Source organism: Gambusia affinis, linkage group LG16, assembly GCF_019740435.1.
Source record: "Gambusia affinis linkage group LG16, SWU_Gaff_1.0, whole genome shotgun sequence".
NCBI classification, from domain to species: domain Eukaryota; kingdom Metazoa; phylum Chordata; class Actinopteri; order Cyprinodontiformes; family Poeciliidae; genus Gambusia; species Gambusia affinis.
The window spans coordinates 6,271,719-6,289,573 of NC_057883.1; the positions used below are offsets into that span (position 1 = coordinate 6,271,719).

The 17,855-nt window shown below is 43.6% G+C and overlaps 1 protein-coding gene across 10 annotated transcripts in view; it reads left to right on the forward strand.

Moving 5' to 3' along the window:
- The window catches only part of syne1b (spectrin repeat containing, nuclear envelope 1b), a 100,981-nt gene that overhangs the window by 55,164 nt on the left and 27,962 nt on the right, over positions 1 to 17,855 (forward strand). For 9 of the 10 annotated variants that reach the window (XM_044142328.1, XM_044142336.1, XM_044142337.1 and 6 more), the window contains 31 exons: positions 285 to 452; positions 869 to 1,051; positions 1,164 to 1,310; positions 1,408 to 1,533; positions 2,165 to 2,341; positions 2,455 to 2,720; positions 3,530 to 5,690; positions 6,317 to 6,654; positions 7,207 to 7,351; positions 7,685 to 7,903; positions 7,989 to 8,257; positions 8,382 to 8,547; positions 9,271 to 9,426; positions 9,516 to 9,668; positions 9,776 to 9,958; positions 10,361 to 10,498; positions 10,627 to 10,812; positions 10,890 to 11,012; positions 11,087 to 11,269; positions 11,413 to 11,556; positions 11,677 to 11,865; positions 12,080 to 12,220; positions 12,439 to 12,552; positions 12,855 to 13,016; positions 13,851 to 14,045; positions 14,242 to 14,418; positions 15,813 to 16,004; positions 16,743 to 16,874; positions 17,224 to 17,324; positions 17,404 to 17,545; positions 17,660 to 17,788. In XM_044142328.1, the coding sequence (XP_043998263.1) occupies positions 285 to 452; positions 869 to 1,051; positions 1,164 to 1,310; positions 1,408 to 1,533; positions 2,165 to 2,341; positions 2,455 to 2,720; positions 3,530 to 5,690; positions 6,317 to 6,654; positions 7,207 to 7,351; positions 7,685 to 7,903; positions 7,989 to 8,257; positions 8,382 to 8,547; positions 9,271 to 9,426; positions 9,516 to 9,668; positions 9,776 to 9,958; positions 10,361 to 10,498; positions 10,627 to 10,812; positions 10,890 to 11,012; positions 11,087 to 11,269; positions 11,413 to 11,556; positions 11,677 to 11,865; positions 12,080 to 12,220; positions 12,439 to 12,552; positions 12,855 to 13,016; positions 13,851 to 14,045; positions 14,242 to 14,418; positions 15,813 to 16,004; positions 16,743 to 16,874; positions 17,224 to 17,324; positions 17,404 to 17,545; positions 17,660 to 17,788 (7,305 nt within the window). The remainder of the gene's footprint in view (positions 1 to 284; positions 453 to 868; positions 1,052 to 1,163; positions 1,311 to 1,407; positions 1,534 to 2,164; positions 2,342 to 2,454; positions 2,721 to 3,529; positions 5,691 to 6,316; positions 6,655 to 7,206; positions 7,352 to 7,684; positions 7,904 to 7,988; positions 8,258 to 8,381; positions 8,548 to 9,270; positions 9,427 to 9,515; positions 9,669 to 9,775; positions 9,959 to 10,360; positions 10,499 to 10,626; positions 10,813 to 10,889; positions 11,013 to 11,086; positions 11,270 to 11,412; positions 11,557 to 11,676; positions 11,866 to 12,079; positions 12,221 to 12,438; positions 12,553 to 12,854; positions 13,017 to 13,850; positions 14,046 to 14,241; positions 14,419 to 15,812; positions 16,005 to 16,742; positions 16,875 to 17,223; positions 17,325 to 17,403; positions 17,546 to 17,659; positions 17,789 to 17,855) is intronic. The other variant, XM_044142335.1, reaches the window with a different exon arrangement.

The following is a 17,855-nucleotide window of genomic DNA, read 5'->3' on the forward strand; positions in this document are numbered from 1 at the left end:
ACAACACAGATGCTCGTTGTATATCCCATTTAAAGCCAGTTTGTATGTGTTAAAGCGTCATTTTCATTTAGTGAACTGGATCAAACTTAAATTGGAACAACCAAATATTCCTCATGTCGTTCTGGTCAAATATCCAAGTGTGGTTTCTCTACAACTTACTGAGGAACTTTTTTTTTTCAAACACCAGTGAGGTTAGATAAAATGTGGATTAGAGGAAATCCACAATAGATTCAAAAATGTGCATCTACAACTTACTAAGGAATTCTTATTTGTGCTTGTTGTAGAAACATGTGCAGAGCCTTGTGGAGTGGGTAAAAGAGCACGAAGATTACAACAGCGAGCTGCAGGAAGTTGAGAAATGGTTGTTACAGATGTCCAGCAGGCTTGTGACCTCAGACTCGATGCAAACTGGAAACATGGAGATGGCAACTCAGCAACTCGCCCGACACAAGGTGAGCATCTCCGTAGTGTTTAAAATCAAATCAAATCAAACTTTATTTGTATAGCACATTTCAGCAGCAAGGCATTTCAAAGTGCTTCACATCAAATCAAACACAAAAACACAAAGCAACATAGAATCAACAATAAAAACAGAACATCAAGTCAGATTCCGTCAATAAATTTGCAATTGATTATGTTTCAAATACAACTCTAAACAAGTGGGTTTTTAGTTGAGATTTAAAGGAAGTCAGTGTTTCAGCTGTTTTACAGTTTTCTGGAAGTTTGTTCCAGATTTTTGGTGCATAGATGCTGAATGCCGCTTCTCCTCGTTTTACACCACAATCAGTTTTTACATTTTATTCTGTTGCTAATTGGACTGATGCATGGAATTGCTCACCTTCTCTTCTGTTTGCGTGAATGTTTTTAGGCCATGATGGAGGAAATAGCCAGTTTTGAGGAGCGCCTCACCAGCTTGAAGCAGAAAGGAGAAGGTCTTATAGCCGGCTGCACAGAACAAGCTCAAGTTCAAGCTAAGATTAGTCAGCAAGTCCAGGCCCACCTACAGGGAACAAGAGACAGCTACTCTGCCATCTGCAGCACTGCCCAGCGTGTGAGTCACAGATAACCACAAGTCTTCATCTATGCAGTAGAAAAAGCTGGTACAAACTATTTTCTTTTAACTATATTTAGTTCGCTAGGTTCTGATCATTCTCTTTTAATAGGTGTACCAGAGTTTGGACCGGGAGTTGCAAAAATATGTCAGTCATCAGGATACTTTGCAGCAATGCCAAACCTGGTTCTTGACTGTGCAAGAAGAGCTTCAGCTCAACGATCAGGGGCCAACCGGACTCCAGGAAGCTCTGAAGCAGGTGCTTAACGTCACACAGGCTTTGAAATTTCAAATTGTGATCACTTACTTCATTTAGTTTTCAAATTTATTTCTATTACCTAATGTTACTCACACAGGTGAAGCACTACAGGGCTCTTCAGGAGCAAGCCAGCACATATCTGGACCTGGTGTGTTCTGTGTGCGACTTGTCTCATGATGCTGTGAGAGTTGCAGCTGCTGAGGTCCAGCAGATCAAGCTCATGGTCAGTGTTTTTCTTGCTTTATTCCATGCATAACTTTACTTGAACTCAGGATTGTTGATATAAATAATAAATACTTTATACCTCAGTAAATTAACATTTTAAGTTACTTTTAAGAACTTTGTTTCTGACAGGAAGTGACAGTAATCACACAATAGATGAAATAAATCAACAAGGAGTGTCATTAAAAAATGAGGACATCCCTCTTTGAGCAAAGATGGCATTTTAAAAGTGATGTTTTTCCTTCGTGTTAATCAGTGAAAAAGCTTATAATTTTATTAGAGCAGTCTAAGCCATCTTCTTATCAGTTTTTTCCATGCTTCCACTGGTATGTCAACATCTCTCTGTTATAATGAGCCTCAGAGGTTGGAGGAACCATCACCCTAATTCTTAACTCCCTCCACAAGTTCTCTGTCATTTCAAAACATTAATACTACTTTTACTCAAAAGAAACATGTCAGACAGATTAAAATCTAAATCTGAAATTTTGGGCTTGACTAAATGCACAAGACGAAGTCAGTATAGCTACTCAGAGAAACGTGGCGTGAATCTGGCACCTGTCTCCGTGGTTGTGTGCAAATTACAAGAGGATAGCGGGTTATAAGTACTAAAGCTGTGGTTTCTATGTGTGCAGATAGAAGAAAGGATGTCTACCGCACAAGAGCTTTCAGAAAGCTGGAGGGAGATCAAAGAACAGAAACAAGATCTGACAGGCTTGTTCCAGGACATGGAGCAGCAGCTTCTCAGCCTCTCTAGAAGACCAGCAGAGCTGGAGACTAAGATTGCTCAAAACATGTTGTTACAAGCCCAGGTGGGTACAAGCATCACCAGAATCATCACATTGACTTTGCACCTTTTTTCTGTGAACTAGCCTTTGATGTGAGAAGAGACATTTCATCACTAGTTCTATTGCCCGTGTGTCAGGAGTGCTGCCAGCAGCTGCAGTCCAAACAGAGCACCCTCACTAAAATGACGGAGACTGTGAGCAGACTGATTGGTGGCCAGGACACTGCAGAACACGCAGAGCTTGATCAACTTAGCCACTCTTGGCTTGAGCTCTGCCACCAGGCAAACAAGCTCCAGGCCCAAAGAGAGGAGGATCTGCAGAGATCCAAAGATTACCATGACTGCATCACTGCAGTGGAGGAGCTGTTTGAGCAGGTGTCCAAAGAGTGGGACAATCTGGCAAGGTGGGTTTGAACATAAGGCAAACCTCTAATCAGTAAAATTAATTAGTGATGTAACCAAATGTGTTAAATTATAGATGCAGTTTTTTTGGCTTTCATCCTTAATTTTCTACATTTACTTTCATGATGGGTCTTTTTATCATGGTGTTATAGAAGCTATCATAAAATACGTCATATATATATTATTCTTAAACAGAAGCAAAATAGCATAATCTATAATGTGGGTGCTTCAGTGTAATAACACAGTACGGACCTATAAAATAGGACTAGTACTTTAAATTCAGGAATATTTCATGGTGACAGTTTTTAGCAATTTCTATCACTTTTGTTAGTGATTAGCGCAGTTAGCATTGCTAACTGTAAGTTTCAAATCTCCACCTGGACATTTTTGCTTATTTTAATTGATCGCAGCTCTTTAAATGTCCTGTGAGTAAATGTATATTTGCCCGTTTCTCCATAACAACTGGAACTTTCAATATCTAGCAAGTTATTTTCGCAATCTACCATCTAGAAAAGCGCTCCTCAGATTAATTTGACTCCCTGCTGTCGCAGGGGTGAAATTACCGTAATAACCCAATTTTGGCCGTAAAGTGCAACATCTCCCCTTTCAGAAACCGTTGGAATTTTGCAGATGGCGCAAAATGTGTCGAAATTACGGTACGTCGTCGGCAAATCATCACCAATACGTTCGGTCTGTTAGAGTTAAGGGTGAAACCTCAAAAGAAAAAAACATAAACAACAGTTTGTTGCTTCCGTGTGAACAAATGTTTAACAAATATGTAATGAATTGTTCGTTTTTTTTATTGGCACAGAACCGACGCTGAAAGTTCGTCTCAACATTTGGAGGCACTAAGAAAACTCGCTGTGACTCTGGAGCAACAAAAAGGAGCCCTGGAGGACCTTAAAGAGCAGAAACAGAAAGTCATCCAACATTTAAACTTGGACGACAAGGAGCTAGTGAAAGAGCAAATCAGTCACTTCGAACAACGGTGGTCTCAGATGCAACATCTGATCGAAAGAAAGATCCAGGACTCCATGGTGACCCTCGAGGACATGGGCCAAGTGGAGGCTCGTCTGAGAGAGGCTCGGGACTGGGCGGAGGAGCAGCAGCCTGCCCTGTCGGAAGCCATGAAAATGAGCCCACCGCCCGAACTGGCCCAGAGTTTCCTGTTCGACCACCTCAGCATCTGCAGCGAGCTGGAGGCAAAGCAGCTGCTCCTGGCTCAGGCCATGGCTGACGCCGACAGGGTGCTGCCGCGGCTGGGCCTCAGCGAGCGCCAGCGCCTGCAACAGCTGATTTCCGACACGCAGTCGGAGGTGGAGTCTCTGAGCGTCAAAGTGGTGCAGCGGAGAAAACACCTCAGCAAGGCCTTTACGGAGAGAACGCAGTTCCTAATGGCCGTCAATCAGTCCATATCCTGGGTGCAGCAGAACGAGAAGAAGGCCCAGGCAGAAGAATACATTGCTTTGTTACCCGACGACCTGGCTAAGCAGGTGAGAACGTGCAGGAACATCCAAAGCAGCCTGAAAGCCTATCAGAGCGAGCTGACCTCCCTGTGGTCTCAGGGGAGAGACCTGATGAGGGAAGCCAGCGACGAGGAAAGGAATGAGATTCTCACAAAGTTGCAGGAGTTACAAAATATCTTCGACAGAACTTTGCACAGATGCGGCCAGAAGCTACAAGAGCTCGAAAAGGTTCTCGTCTCAAGAAAGTATTTCAAGACCGACTTAGAGAAAATCTGCCAGTGGTTGAAGCAAGCCGACATTGTCACATTCCCTGAAATAAACCTAATGGTGGGAGACGCTGAACTGCGAGCGCAGCGATCAAAGTACCAGCAGATAATCGAGCAGGCCGTCGAGTATGAGAACCTTCTCCTGATTGTGCAGAGAGCGGGCCAAGAGATACTGCCCACTCTGAACGAAGTAGACCACTGCTATTTGGATGAAAAACTCAACACCCTCCCTCAGCAGTACAACAGCATATTGGCTCTGGCCAAAGAGAAACAGGAGAAAATCCAGCAGGCCATCCTCACCAGGAACGAGTACACGTCCTTCATAGACGTCACCCACAAAGCCCTGAAAGAACTGGAGGACCAGTTCAACAACCTGGGGACTCAACCCGTCGGCCCTCAAACGGAGGAGGTTGTCATTTTGCAGAGTGATTACAAAGCAATTCTGTCGGATCTCGGCAACCTTGGTCTGGCTGTGAGCGAGCTGAATCAGAAGAAAGAGGGCTTTCGTAGTACGGGGCAACCTTGGCGGCCGGAAGAAATGACTCAGCTTGTGAGCTTGTATAACGGCCTAAAGAGGCTGGTTGAACAGAAAGTCGAGCATCTTGATGAAACTCTAGAGTCTTTCGAGGACCACAAGGCGATGGCTATGCAGGTGGACTCTCAGTTGAAGGCCACAAAAGAGCAGCTGGTGAAAGTGAACGCGGAGACTCAGTCTGCAGAAGAGAGGCTGAAAAACTACCATGCCCTGGCGGGAAGCCTCCAGAGCGCCAACTCCCACTTGTCGAGGCTAATGGAGCAGATGGACTCTCTAGCGCCCCGTGTGGATCAAGCAGCTCACGACGCATCCAAAGAGCAGGTCATTTTGTGGCAGGATGAGCTGCGATCGCTACAGGCCGCAGTGGGCGACCTGATCGAGGAATGCGAGAACAGGTTCATCCAAAGCAAAGACTTTGAGACGGAGATGAAGAGGACGCTGGACTGGCTGCAGCAGATCCGGGACGAGCTCAGCTGTGCTGTCATTGTTGATGTCAGAGTGGAGAAAGTGCAAGAGGAGATCAGAAAACAGCAGATCTTACAGGAGGAGGTGCAGTCCCGACTCAGAATAGTGGCCGCTCTCAGTAGCCAGGAGAAGCAGGAGTACATTAGTGCCAATGAGCTGGTCCCTGCTCATGTTGACATGAGCCTCGAAGAAATGGCAAAATTACAAGCAGACGTCCAAAAAGCCCTGAGTGCCAAACAGGTGGGATAACTTTGACTTAACCACAAACTCTTAATTCTCAGCTTGATACGCTGCTGCCACACTGTTTAGGGGCGAGCAATATGGACTTCAAGATTTGTCACGATATTTTGTGCTATTATTGTGATAAGAACTATTTATTATTTCTTTTTTAGGTGACTGTATGACTGTGACTGTGTGTCACAGCAATTATATTCCCACAAACACAAATAATGCTCTTGAAAAACATTCCCATTTGTGACTGGTGTCTTAAGACACCAAGTATAAATTCTTCAAAAACTAATAAATTAACAATGCTAAGGCTGGTGGGGGCACAAGTAAAGCCTGCTGGCCCACCAGGCTTATAGTACACTGAGAAAAATCCTGAACTGTGTTTTCAAATTTATTTCTATTTATTGATGCTCTCCTTGAACAAACAGTGGAGAAAAAAGTAAATCTAGCTGTGCTGACAATATAATGTCTTGAATGTGTGATAGTGTGAGGAAATGAAGAGATATTGTGAACTTTGAAGTCCTGTCAAGTCTTTACACCATTGAAATAAAAAGCAGAATAGTGTGACTGGCTTTTACTGAAACAGTTATTAGATCAACACTAATCTGTTTGTCTTTTCTCTTTGGTTTTATGTGAAGATTACTTTGGAGGAAGCCTTGGTTCTGTGTCAGAAGTATCACTTCAGGATGCAGTCGGCCTGCGAATGGCTGGAGGATGCCGTCTCTTTCCTTCAACAAGCCAGCTTGGGAGTGGACGTCGAGAACTACGAGGAGTGTCTGCGGCAGCAGGTGGACATCATGTCAACGGAGCAGGAGTTCCTCATACATCTGGAGGAACTGCAGACGCTCCTCCCTCAGCTGGAGAACGTGGTGAACCCCACAGCGAAAGAGCAGCTAAGAGTGAGCGTGGAGTCGGCCAAGCAGAGAGGAGTAGAGGTTCGAGATCAGCTCCAGTGTCACCGAGATGTTCTGCACAGGTAGGATTTTTAAGGCAATGATGATTGTATTCATTAGCTAGCAAAAGTATAAGTTACATTCGTGTAGCTCATTTTCAGAAACAAGGCAGTTTGAAGTTTCTTACATCATAAAAATATTGCAGTCACCAATTATGAAACAAGTAATAAACATGAGATTTTGTCAAATGTCATCATCAGAATCATCAAGCAACAAAAATTTGTTGATCAATGTTCCTCTTACTGAAGGCAACTCCAAACAAGTGGGGCTTTAGCCTTAATTTAAAGGAAATCTGCTGCAGACATCTATTTAGTTTCTTTAGTTGTAATGACTGGTTTCCTCACATAGATTATCTGGAAGTTTATCTTTAATATCTGTATAATTGTGTTCGTCACCTTTATACAGCATGTGCATCTGACCAGGATAGTTTTGGGACTGTCCAGGTTTTGGGACCTGAACAGTCCAAAAACCTGGTCTGCTAATGTGGATCCACACGTTTCCCTAATGATGACTTATGATGACTTTAATTTTAATCTGTAAGATCATTGGAATCTAATTAAGTATTCTTTTCTCAGCTGTGTGGCCCAGTGGAAATCATTCCAGGAAGCGAGACAGACTGTCATTGAGTTAATGAACGAAGCCGAAAAGAAACTCACAGAATTTTCTACAGCCAAGGCGGCCACAAACCAGGAGGCTGAAGACAAGCTCTGTAGTCACAGGGTATGCATCGTGTTGCCTTGCAAATATATTAATGACCCTTTGAACTGATTCACATTTTTACAGCAATATTTAAAAACTCAACATAAAGTTGTTGTGGTTCGAAAGAGAATGATTTTCAGAAATACAAATCTGAAAACTGTAGTGTGCATTTGTATTTAGCTCACTTAAAACAATAATTATTTGTGCTGATAAAATCCTAATTAAGACACATTGAAGTTTGTTGTTGCAACTTGACATAAGGTAAAGAAAATCCATAAATCTATGGATTTATGGATACTGACAAATACTGATAAGGACACTGAATGTGTTAATAAATCTCTGTTTGTTTTTTAGTCCCTGGTGTCACTTGTGAACGGGTTTCAAGAGAAGCTGAGTGGTTTAGAAGAACAAGCTGCTCAGCTGGAGCTGGTGGGGAGTGACGCCAGCAAGGCCACCATCAGTCGCTCCATGACCACCGTGTGGCAGCGCTGGACGCGCCTGCGCAGCGTAGCGAGGGGACAGGAAAGAGTTCTTGAGGACACGGCCCAGGAGTGGAAAACATTCAGAGAAAAGGTAATATCACAGCTCAAAGGCAAACGATCTTGAAAATTTAACCAAAAACAAAACTTTGTGATACAAAATGTCTGTTTTGGTATAGATGGTGAAAGTACGAGCGGTTTGTGAGGAGCTCCAGAGCCGTTTCCCTGACAGCGCTGTGGAGAAGGCGTCCAAAGCCACTCTGCAGTCCCTGCTGGATCAGCATGACTTGCTGAGCCAAGACCTGGAGCGGGAACTCTCGTCCCTCATGCTGCTGCGCCAGTACGCGCTCAGTCTGCTGCACGACGTGGAGGTGCCTTCACCAACAGCAGATCAAGACGAGCTGCCTAGCTTAAGAGAAATCAGGGCAGTCCAAGACCAAATGGAAAGGTAACAAGTCTGGCCAGAGTTAGTGTTGAATGAATCTGAGTTTTTTTGTCTTACAAATGGTACAATAAGTACATGCATTTGGTAAAAGATGGTGTTGAATATTTATTTTGACATTTGCCTGCAGCCTTTTGACTCAGTCGAGAACCAAGCGGGCCCAGGCAGCTCAGGAGCTCAGGGAAAGGGAGGAAGTGGAGAAGGAGCTTGGAGTGGTGAAAGCCTGGATCCAGGAGACCAGAGAGCTTCTTCTCAATCCCACCCCAGACATCGATTCTCTGTTGCAGGAACTTGAGGTGAGTCTTTTGGGGGATTTTTTTATTTTTGTTCTGGAGATGCACCTATAAGAGTTTTCTGATTGATTTCTAATCCCTCATTGTCTGTACAGCTTTGGCCTGCTGATATAAATTACAGACAAATCTACTTTCTGCTTAAGAGCCAAACATTTTTTATTCTTCCAGCCATGACTGTATTTTAATTAAGTCATACTGCTTGTATGAAAAGAGTTGCTTAAAAACAGGTTAAATTTTTTTTATAGTTTTCATTATACGTCATTGCACAAGTTTTCTTTAACATTTTGTATTAGCAATTGGCGCAGTAGCATCAGTAACTGTAAACATCTGTCCTCTTGTATATTGCTTAGAGAATGTATCATCTTATTTTCACCCTGAGTTTTCAAAGTTCCCTATAAGTCAAAGACTGGAAGCCCAAAAGAGTGTTACTGTTACCCCAACCCTGTGGCTCTTTGGTGTGTATGTTAATTGGAACAGATTGGATTTTTTAATTTCAGGGTTGATCAAGTTGAATATTGTCCAGGTTTGGTCACCAGTCAATACCTTGGTTAATTTCTTTATCAGGATATTTGTATTATACAAACATATTGAAGTTTATTTTAATTTAACTGATGTTTGCATCAGATAATATGTTCCTTGAATCAAAGTATAGAAAGTGGAAGCTGCTAACATTTATGTATATGTGCTGCTGTTTTTTCTTTTAAATTGTTCTTTTATTCTGTGTAGATTGTACATGGGGAAGTAATTAATTATCGGCAGAATGTGGATAAGTTAGCCGAACAACAGCAGAGCAAGTACCTGGACCTTTACACCATCCTCCCGTCTGAAATCTCCATGCAACTAGCTGAGGTCTCACTTGCACTCGGGGCGATTGAAGATCAGGTAAATCAAACCTGATAAGAAATACTCAGCTCAGAAAGTTGTTCTGGTTTTCTAACCTTATTTTTATGTCGTTTCGTCCGATGATCCAGGTTCTATGTAAAGAGAGAGAATATCAGAGAACTAGAGAAATAAAGGATGACTTCAGCTCCAGAATTCACGGCATGTCAGACAAACTGAAGACGATCTCAAATAAGTTTAAGGAGAAATCTCCTGATGTCGACCATGCCAGAGAAGAGGTCAAGGTAGGTTTTGTTCACGCTTTCTCTGCTTGTTGGTCAAGTTAACATGCATTACTCTGAAATATGATTCGCCTTGCCCTTAACAATAAAAGATTGAATTTTGTCCTCAGAGTCTTTTTGAAGATTTGGACTCCTGCGGCCGCACATTGGCAGAACTGGATACTGCTGTGCAAGAGTTCGGCCGCAGAAACCCCCTCCTGGCCAAGCAGCTGAGTGATGCTATAAACAAGCTGTCAGAGATGCATCATCATACAACTCGATTAGCAGACTGTAGGAACAATTGGCTCAAAAAGGTTTGGGTTTTTTATCGTTCTCCTAACTTAAAAAAGACAGTGCTCTCCAACCGCCGCACTGTGCCTCGTAAAGGTTACTACAAACAAACATTAGTGCATTGTGTTGAGGTTGTATGATATATAGAGCAGGCTTTATTTTGGATCCAATCATTTTAAATAAAAAAAAAGGGTAATTTAAAAAAATTTTTATTTAAAAATGTGGAAAACTGTGAGTCATTTTTCTTCCACTTCACAAATACAGACTACTTTATGTTGGTCTATCACCTAAAAACCCAGTAAGTTTGTGGTTGTAACCTCATAACACGAAAGAATCAAGGCTCATGAATACCTTTGTAAATCCTTATGCTAATATGCACTGAGACACGCAAGGTTATTAAAAAATATCTGTTGTTGACTGTTTAGGCTGTCTGCTATTTAGACGAGTATAATGAGATGCTGGACTTCATAGTGAGGTGGTCAGAGAAAGCCAAGAGCCTGGTGAGAGCAAACATCATCTGGAACTCCTCTGTTCACCTGCAGGAGCAGATACGGATGTATCAGGTGAGCGGAGCAATTTGTGACGTTTCATCGACTGAGTATTGTTTTTGCATTATTAGATGGATATCCTGTAGGAGTTTGCACATACTTTTATAAAGCAGGAAGGATGGACTAATAATTTTGTCACCCAGGCTGTTTTCCGTGAGTCCCGAGAGCTCCACAGCGACCTGGAGTCTATGGCGGAGAAAGTAGACCTTCTGTCTGAGGTGCTGCAGGTTGAGTCCATGAGCCAGGAGGTGTGTGAACTCAGCAGACACACCGATGAGCTGCAACAAAGCATCAAGACTCGATTGCAAAGCCTCCAAGACGGACACAAGGTGCAGTGAAAATGGTGTTTTGGGGTTTTTGTTTGGTAGTAAAAATTCCAGATTAATCCATACATGTGTTATTTTAGAGCATGGAAGCTCTGGAGTTCGAAGTCAAGGCCCTGCATGTTGCTCTGGAGCAGGTTCAAGCCACGCTGACGTCACCGGAGTTAGCCCGGCAGAGCCTCAAAGAGCAACTCACTCAGAGACAGGTGCCTTCGTCAGTCGCTTTTTAATTCACCATGTTCTCTCTGCTGGCATCATAAAACTTTTTCTGGGTTTGCAGCGGCTGCTGGCCGACATGGAGAGCTTCAAGCAGCAGGTGCAGGCGGTGCAGCTGTGCCAGAGCGCCCTGCAGGTCCCAGAGGAGGTGATGCCCAACCTGGCTATTTGTCGCACAGCTCTTCGTCTGCAGCAAGAAGCTAGTCAGCTGCAGCACGTGGCAATACAGCAGTGCAACATACTACAGGTGCTACAGTACCGTTCTGCCAGCATGAGTTTGTTTTAGCACACATAAACGAGAAAATGAATCTGCTAATGTAGCAATGTATATTTAAGCGTTCAATGTAGAGCTGTTATTACAAATACAAATTCTGTATGGTTGCTGTCCAGGAGGCGGTGGTTCAGTATGAGCAATATGAACAGGAGGTGAGAGATCTGCAGGGGCTGATAGAGGAAGCACATCGGGTCATTCAGGACCGACCGATCCCCACCAGTAACATTCAGGAGCTGCAGGCCCAGATTCTGCACCATGAGGTGAAACCTCCTCATTCTTTCTATAATTCACATGCTGGGGAATAATTGAAAAACCCTGAATGCAAATAAATTAGAAAATGCTTGCACATTTTCTCAATTTGTACTTTTTTGTTTGTTTAGGAACTCGCTCAGCAGATCAAAGGCTACCAGGAGCAAATAGCTTCACTGAACTCCAAATGCAAGATGCTGGCAGTGAAGGCCAAGCACGCCACCATGCTGCTGACTGTGAGTGACGTGGAAGGACTGCCTGAGGGGCTGGAGGACCTGGATGAAGAAAAGTCCAGGAAATCTTCAGGACAATCTGTAGTTGTAAGAGAATATTATCCAATTTCCAAACTGAAGAAATTAGGTTATGTAATGCAATGTTGATTCTTTCTGATTCCAAGTTTTTTATTTGGCTCTCAACTCATCAGCCTGTGAAGTTCTTCTGCTGTTTTAATAATTAAAAAAAAACTAAGCATCCCGATTAATATTCTCCTAAAAGCCTCACGCGTCTTCTGTTGTTTCTCGCATGATCTGTCAGATGACGGCTGGCCGCTGTCACACTCTGTTGTCCCCCGTCACTGAGGAGTCTGGGGAGGAGGGCACCAACAGCGAGGTCTCCTCCTCTCCTTTGTGCCGTTCTCCTTCTCCTGTCTCTCACGCTGAAGGCCCTCTCACCAAGGTTTCTACCCTCCTCTGCTCTTAATTCTGCCAGGTTTCCTAACACCAAATAACTGAAATACCTTTCTGCTCAACTCTGTGTGTAGTACAAATGTTGAGCACTGCTTTCGCGCAATAACTGCAGTAAATAAAAAAAACAAAAACAGAACTCGGCCACTGACACTGATTTCACTTATCATGGGTAGTAATGTGTATGTGCGGTCTGTTTGTTTTCTGCAGCTTGGACGGGGAATCCTCACCAGAGCTCCAGTTCAGGAATTATACGACCCAACATTCGAGTCTGTGGCAAACTTAGACGACCTACAGCGCTCATGGGAGACTTTAAAGAATGTGGTATGGGAAAAGTACAAATTGTTGCACTTCTAATTAACTTGGTCTTTTATTTAATCTGCAACATGGGTTCATTAAATCCTAGCGTTTTAGAATATGACAGCCTTGAATTAATATGTTGGGGTGTGTAGCAAATTTTTTTTTTCTAGCCACTAGATTTCATCATATTAAAATTTATCTTAGTAAGATAGTTAATCATAATGTAAGCTTCTTGGAAGTCTGGTTTATTAACAGTTTTATTACTACTGAGGTTAATGGCTTCCCAAATTGACCGTCTGTGTGTTAATACTCACTGACACACACAGATAAGTGAGAAGCAGAGATCCTTGTACGAGGCTTTGGAAAAGCAGCAGCATTACCAAGGTTCGCTGCAGTCAATCTCCTCTAAAATGGAAACACTGGAGTCCAAGCTCAGTGAGCCACTGGAGGCGGACAAAAGCCCAGACAGCAGCATGAAGGCCCATGAGGTGAGTGTTGTAAATACTCTTCTGCCATCACGAATGTCTTTGTGGAGCTTTTTAACCTGTAATGTTACAGTGAAGCAATGAGCATTTGGTGGAAGTAACCCTGAATCACAGACATAAAATCAAATTTTAACTGATGTTAATATTCCTGTGGTTCAGATCGAATTTCTGTTTTACATTAACATTATTTTAAGTGTTTGGATTATAATATTTTAAGGCATTCCCTCACTTTCCTCCCCTTTTAAGCCTGTCCTCCATCAATCCCTGCCTTCAGTCAATACTCACACCTCCTAGTTTTCACTCCTTATTTCAGACCCTCCTGTTTTCCTCTCATTTTATTTGTTATTTTACCTTGAATTCTGACTTCAGCATAAATTAGCCGTCACTTGCTGCTATTAAAATGGTAAATTGACTCATTTTATGCAACATTTTTCTAGTACTACTAACCCTTCAAAGCACTTGAGACGCATTCACATGTTTGCACTGACAAACGCACAAACATTAATACACTGATAGACGTGTTGGTAGACGACATGTGGTTCATGTGCCTTGCCCAGAGGCTGTGGGGAAGTGATTCCTCACCTGAATGTCATTTCAGTCTTTGTATCCTTGTTGTTCCTACGAGATTACTTTTTCATGCTGTGAAAAACGCGGCTCTCTTCTCATGTATTTTTTTTAAAACAAGCTTTACTTTTCATTTTTGTGACATTTTTTGGGTGTTTGACGGCATATTTGGAACAATACAGCATATCCATTCCATAAAACTAAATCGCAGGAGACGTTTTAAAGAAAACAGACCTAAAGAAAATCTTTTCCTAATCTTTCTGTTGTGTTCAGGATCTCATCCAGGAGATTCACAGTGTCCAGGGAGAAATCGACAGGCTGCAGGCGGGCTTCACGGAGGACATCGCTGCCGATGCTGTGGACTCGGATTTGGCCGACCAGCTTGCCATGCAGTCTTCACTCGCTGTGCTGGCTGAGAGGATGGCCACCATCCATATGAAAGCTTCAGGGAAACAACAACTACTGGAGGTACGTTTGTCTCCATGCAGGCGTGCATGAGGGAAGTCGTAATATTTTGCTGCCATCACTAAAACGAACAATTTAGAAGTCAGAAATGCTCAAAGAAACCCAGCTTGAATAAAAGCTGTGCGCACAATATGTGCAACAGATTTGAATCACCTTTTTTTTTTTTGTAGCAGATTCAGTTTGATCGGTCTTGTTGCAGGAGCGCGCCACAGACCGTCTGGAGGGTCAGCGTCAGGAAGAAGCTTTGCAGTCCTATCTCACTGACATAGACGAACTGGATCAGTGGCTGACTGGAACGCGCGGCGCTGTAATGTGCATCCTCGACACGAGCCCTGCAGAGGAGGCCGACGAAAACCACCAGCTCACAGAATGCCAGGTAGGCACTTGAGACTTGCCTTAAAAATGAAATGCACATTAATAACAATTAAATGAATTTTCAACTACAAAGGGCTTCTAGATATAAGCAGAATTGATCTTAACAAACTCAGCACACTGCAAAAACTCAAAATCTTACCAAGTATTTTTGGTTTATTTTGTAGTGCAAATATTTTAGTATTCCATAAAAAAGACAAAACTAAATTATGAGTAACTTTTAAGAAAGATATATGACCTTTTTATTAAGATGATGAGAAAGTACTAACTATAGCTGAAATAATCTGTCGGTGGAACAAGACATTTTAACTAATAATATGGGAAAATTGCCTTGTTTTGGTCAGATGAAACAAAAATTGATCTTTGTGAGGCAAAATCGCATAAAAATCCAGTCCTCACGAACATGCATGGAGGCTTTTCTTCTGCAGTAAAAGGAAAGCTGGAGGTATATTGATGGAGCTAAATAAAGAGCAATCTCTTCTCCACCAAGCATCTCTTTCTCCACTGGAAAAACCTTCAGTGGAGAATACCCCCCAAAAACACGCTGCTATTTTTGCAGCCAAACGTGGTTCTGCAAACGATAAACTTAAGAAGGTTCATTCAAAGGATACTTCAGAATTAGATTTTAACTGAATCTTAAAAATCGTATCTCCTCGTGCCATGTCAGTAACTGTTGATTTAGCACATACTTAAAGGAGTAAAACTGCATGTGCAAGACACATTAACATTCACCTTTCCAATATGATTCTGCGCACTACATGTTGCCTTTCAGAGGACGGGGGCTTCGCAGAGAGTAAACAACAGTGCTAATGAAGTTAGAGTGACATTCAGATACCTGGTTTGCTAAAAGACTGCAGCATGAGCCTTAAGAAGATTACGGTCAGGTCTCTGTGGAACAGAGGCGTGGTAAAGCCGCAGGGAGGAGTCATTGCTGTTAATACGGCCTGCTATTTGTGCTAGCGACAAAGCTGCTTGAATATCCAAGTGGGGTTGAATGGAAGAACAGTGAGGAGCAGACAGGAGGCTGGGACGGAGGGAGAACCTGCTGCAACACTTCAAAGGAGAGCCAATACTTATGCGTGCTCATAAATTAGAGCTTCTTTTACCAATGGGCATCGATGAACACTGGGGATTTAGAATGTTTTTTACCGCAAGAGAACTGTTATTGAATTCGTCTGAGTGGATGTGCGCCGCAGAGCGCGGAGCGTGAAGGATTAGTGCTAATATGCCGCACAGGAGACCAGGGCGGAAAGGTGGGCCGAGGAGGGGAGCGTCCTCTGCCCTGCGGCCGGGGAAAGCTGCCCTGCTTAGAGGCTCTGCTGCGTAGAGTTGAGGAGATCAAAAAAAAAAAGTGGAGAGATCATGTATGAGCTGGCCTCTCTGCTGCTGCTTCTGCAGAGCATGCTGCTGGAGATCGAAGAAAAAGTGCTGGCCCTCACCGAGCTGTCGGTGCGCAGCGAGAACCTGCTGCGGGAAGGCCGGTCGGACACCAGGGCGGACGCCGAGCAGCTGGCTGCGAGGTTGCGCATGTTAAAGGGCGGCTTACTGGAGCTGCAGAGGATGCTACAAGACAAACAGCTGAGCATCCAGGTGAGCGTTTCTTTCACCGTGGGCAACAGAACGAAGGACATTGCAGGGCCCTTAACTAGAGACGCACTGAGCCGATAATAATAATTGTTTCAGTCCCAATATTGGAAATAATTGTAGATCGGGCATCAGTGAGAATGGGCCCAATCCATATGGGGAGATCTATCCATCCATCCATCCATCCATTTTCTTACACCCTTCGTCCCTAATGGGGTCGGGAGGGTTGCTGGTTCCTATCTCCAGCTACGTTCCGGGCGAGAGGCGGGGTACATCCTGGACAGGTCGCCAGTCTGTCGCAGAGACACAGAGACACACAACCATTCACACACACACTCACACCTAGGGAGAATTTAGAGAGACCAATTAACCTGACAGTCATGTTTTTGGACTGTGGGAGGAAACTGGAGAACCCGGAGAGAACCCACCATGCACAGGGAGAACATGCAAACTCCATGCAGAAAGACCCCGGGCCGGGAATCGAACCCAGGACCTGCTTGCTGCAAGGCAACAGCTCTACCAACTGCTCCACTGTGCAGCCCTTGGGGAGATCTATTCAGTCTAATTCTATGCTTTGTGCTCTGAGCGATGTTGTATGTTGAATTCCTGATATTGAGTCCCCAGTCAGAAGCTAATGCATGTGTAATGGAAAAGTTTGGAAACCCCTGGTTTTAGGTGTTTCTGTGTTTTGATAGTGTTGGATGTTAGCCTGATTTACAATCTTAAATACTGCTGCCTCTGTAGGGTTCTCTGCAAGAGCCTGAAGACAGCGAATCGGACTCCAGTCTCTCGTCGAGTCCCAGCGTGCAGGACTGGCTGGTCCAAGCCCGGACCACACGGACGCAACAGCATGAAGACAGTCTGCAGAGACAGAAGGTGACAGTGGTTTGAGTGGAGTGAATTTGTACGGTGCTTTTCCAGTCACACCGGCCACGTTCACCCATTGACAAATATTTCCAGATTTGTTTTAGATGAGAAATTTTGGATTCAATTTTTGCAAAAACATTTAAAGACCTCGGAGCCTTTTTCTTTTAATTTGCTATTAAACAGCACTTTGTGTGGGTCTGTCGCAGGACAAGATGCAAATTGTAAATAAATTAAAGAGAGGTATGAACACTGTGTTGTACCAGAATGGCAAATGATCGGGATAAATCCTAAGTCGTGTCTTGTTGACTGAAGTATGTTTTGTTCCATCAGGATGTAACCAGTGTGTGTTTTTTTGAAGGAACTGGAGGAGCAGCTTGCAGAGCAGAAGAAGCTGCTGCAGTCAGTGGCGAGCAGAGGAGAGGAAATTCTCATCCAGCAAGCGTCGCCCAGCAGTGCCAGGTACGTTACCGATGCAACTCAGATCTGATTGAGCTTTAATAAACTGAGCACTAATCACAGATGTGTTTTGTTTTTGCAGCACAACACAACCGTTCTCGCCTGCAGCTTTGTCTGAGAGCAGACGAGAGCAGATGAGGCAGAGATGGGACAGCCTCAGACTGGAGCTCAAAACTAAACTGCAGCTTCTACAAAAAACTCTGGAGCAGGACCAAAAGCAGCCGGTACCACATACTTTTTTCTCCACATATGGATGTGACAGAAAGACATCATAATGTGTGGTGTGTTATTTTTTTGTTTGTTTTTTTTACCGTTCTGTCTGTTCTTTTCTTCTTCAGGTGTTTTCTAGAGCTACTCGCGTGACATCAGCTGGGCCGCTGTTTAAGGGAGACGCCGAGCCGGATAACTCCTCTCTGAAAACTCTTTATGACAGCTTCAGACAGACAGTTGAAGGAATGACCACTCAGGTTATCACCTTCCTGACACTGTTTTATTCATCCTACTTTATGCTGTTGGGAAGTATTGCTGAAATAA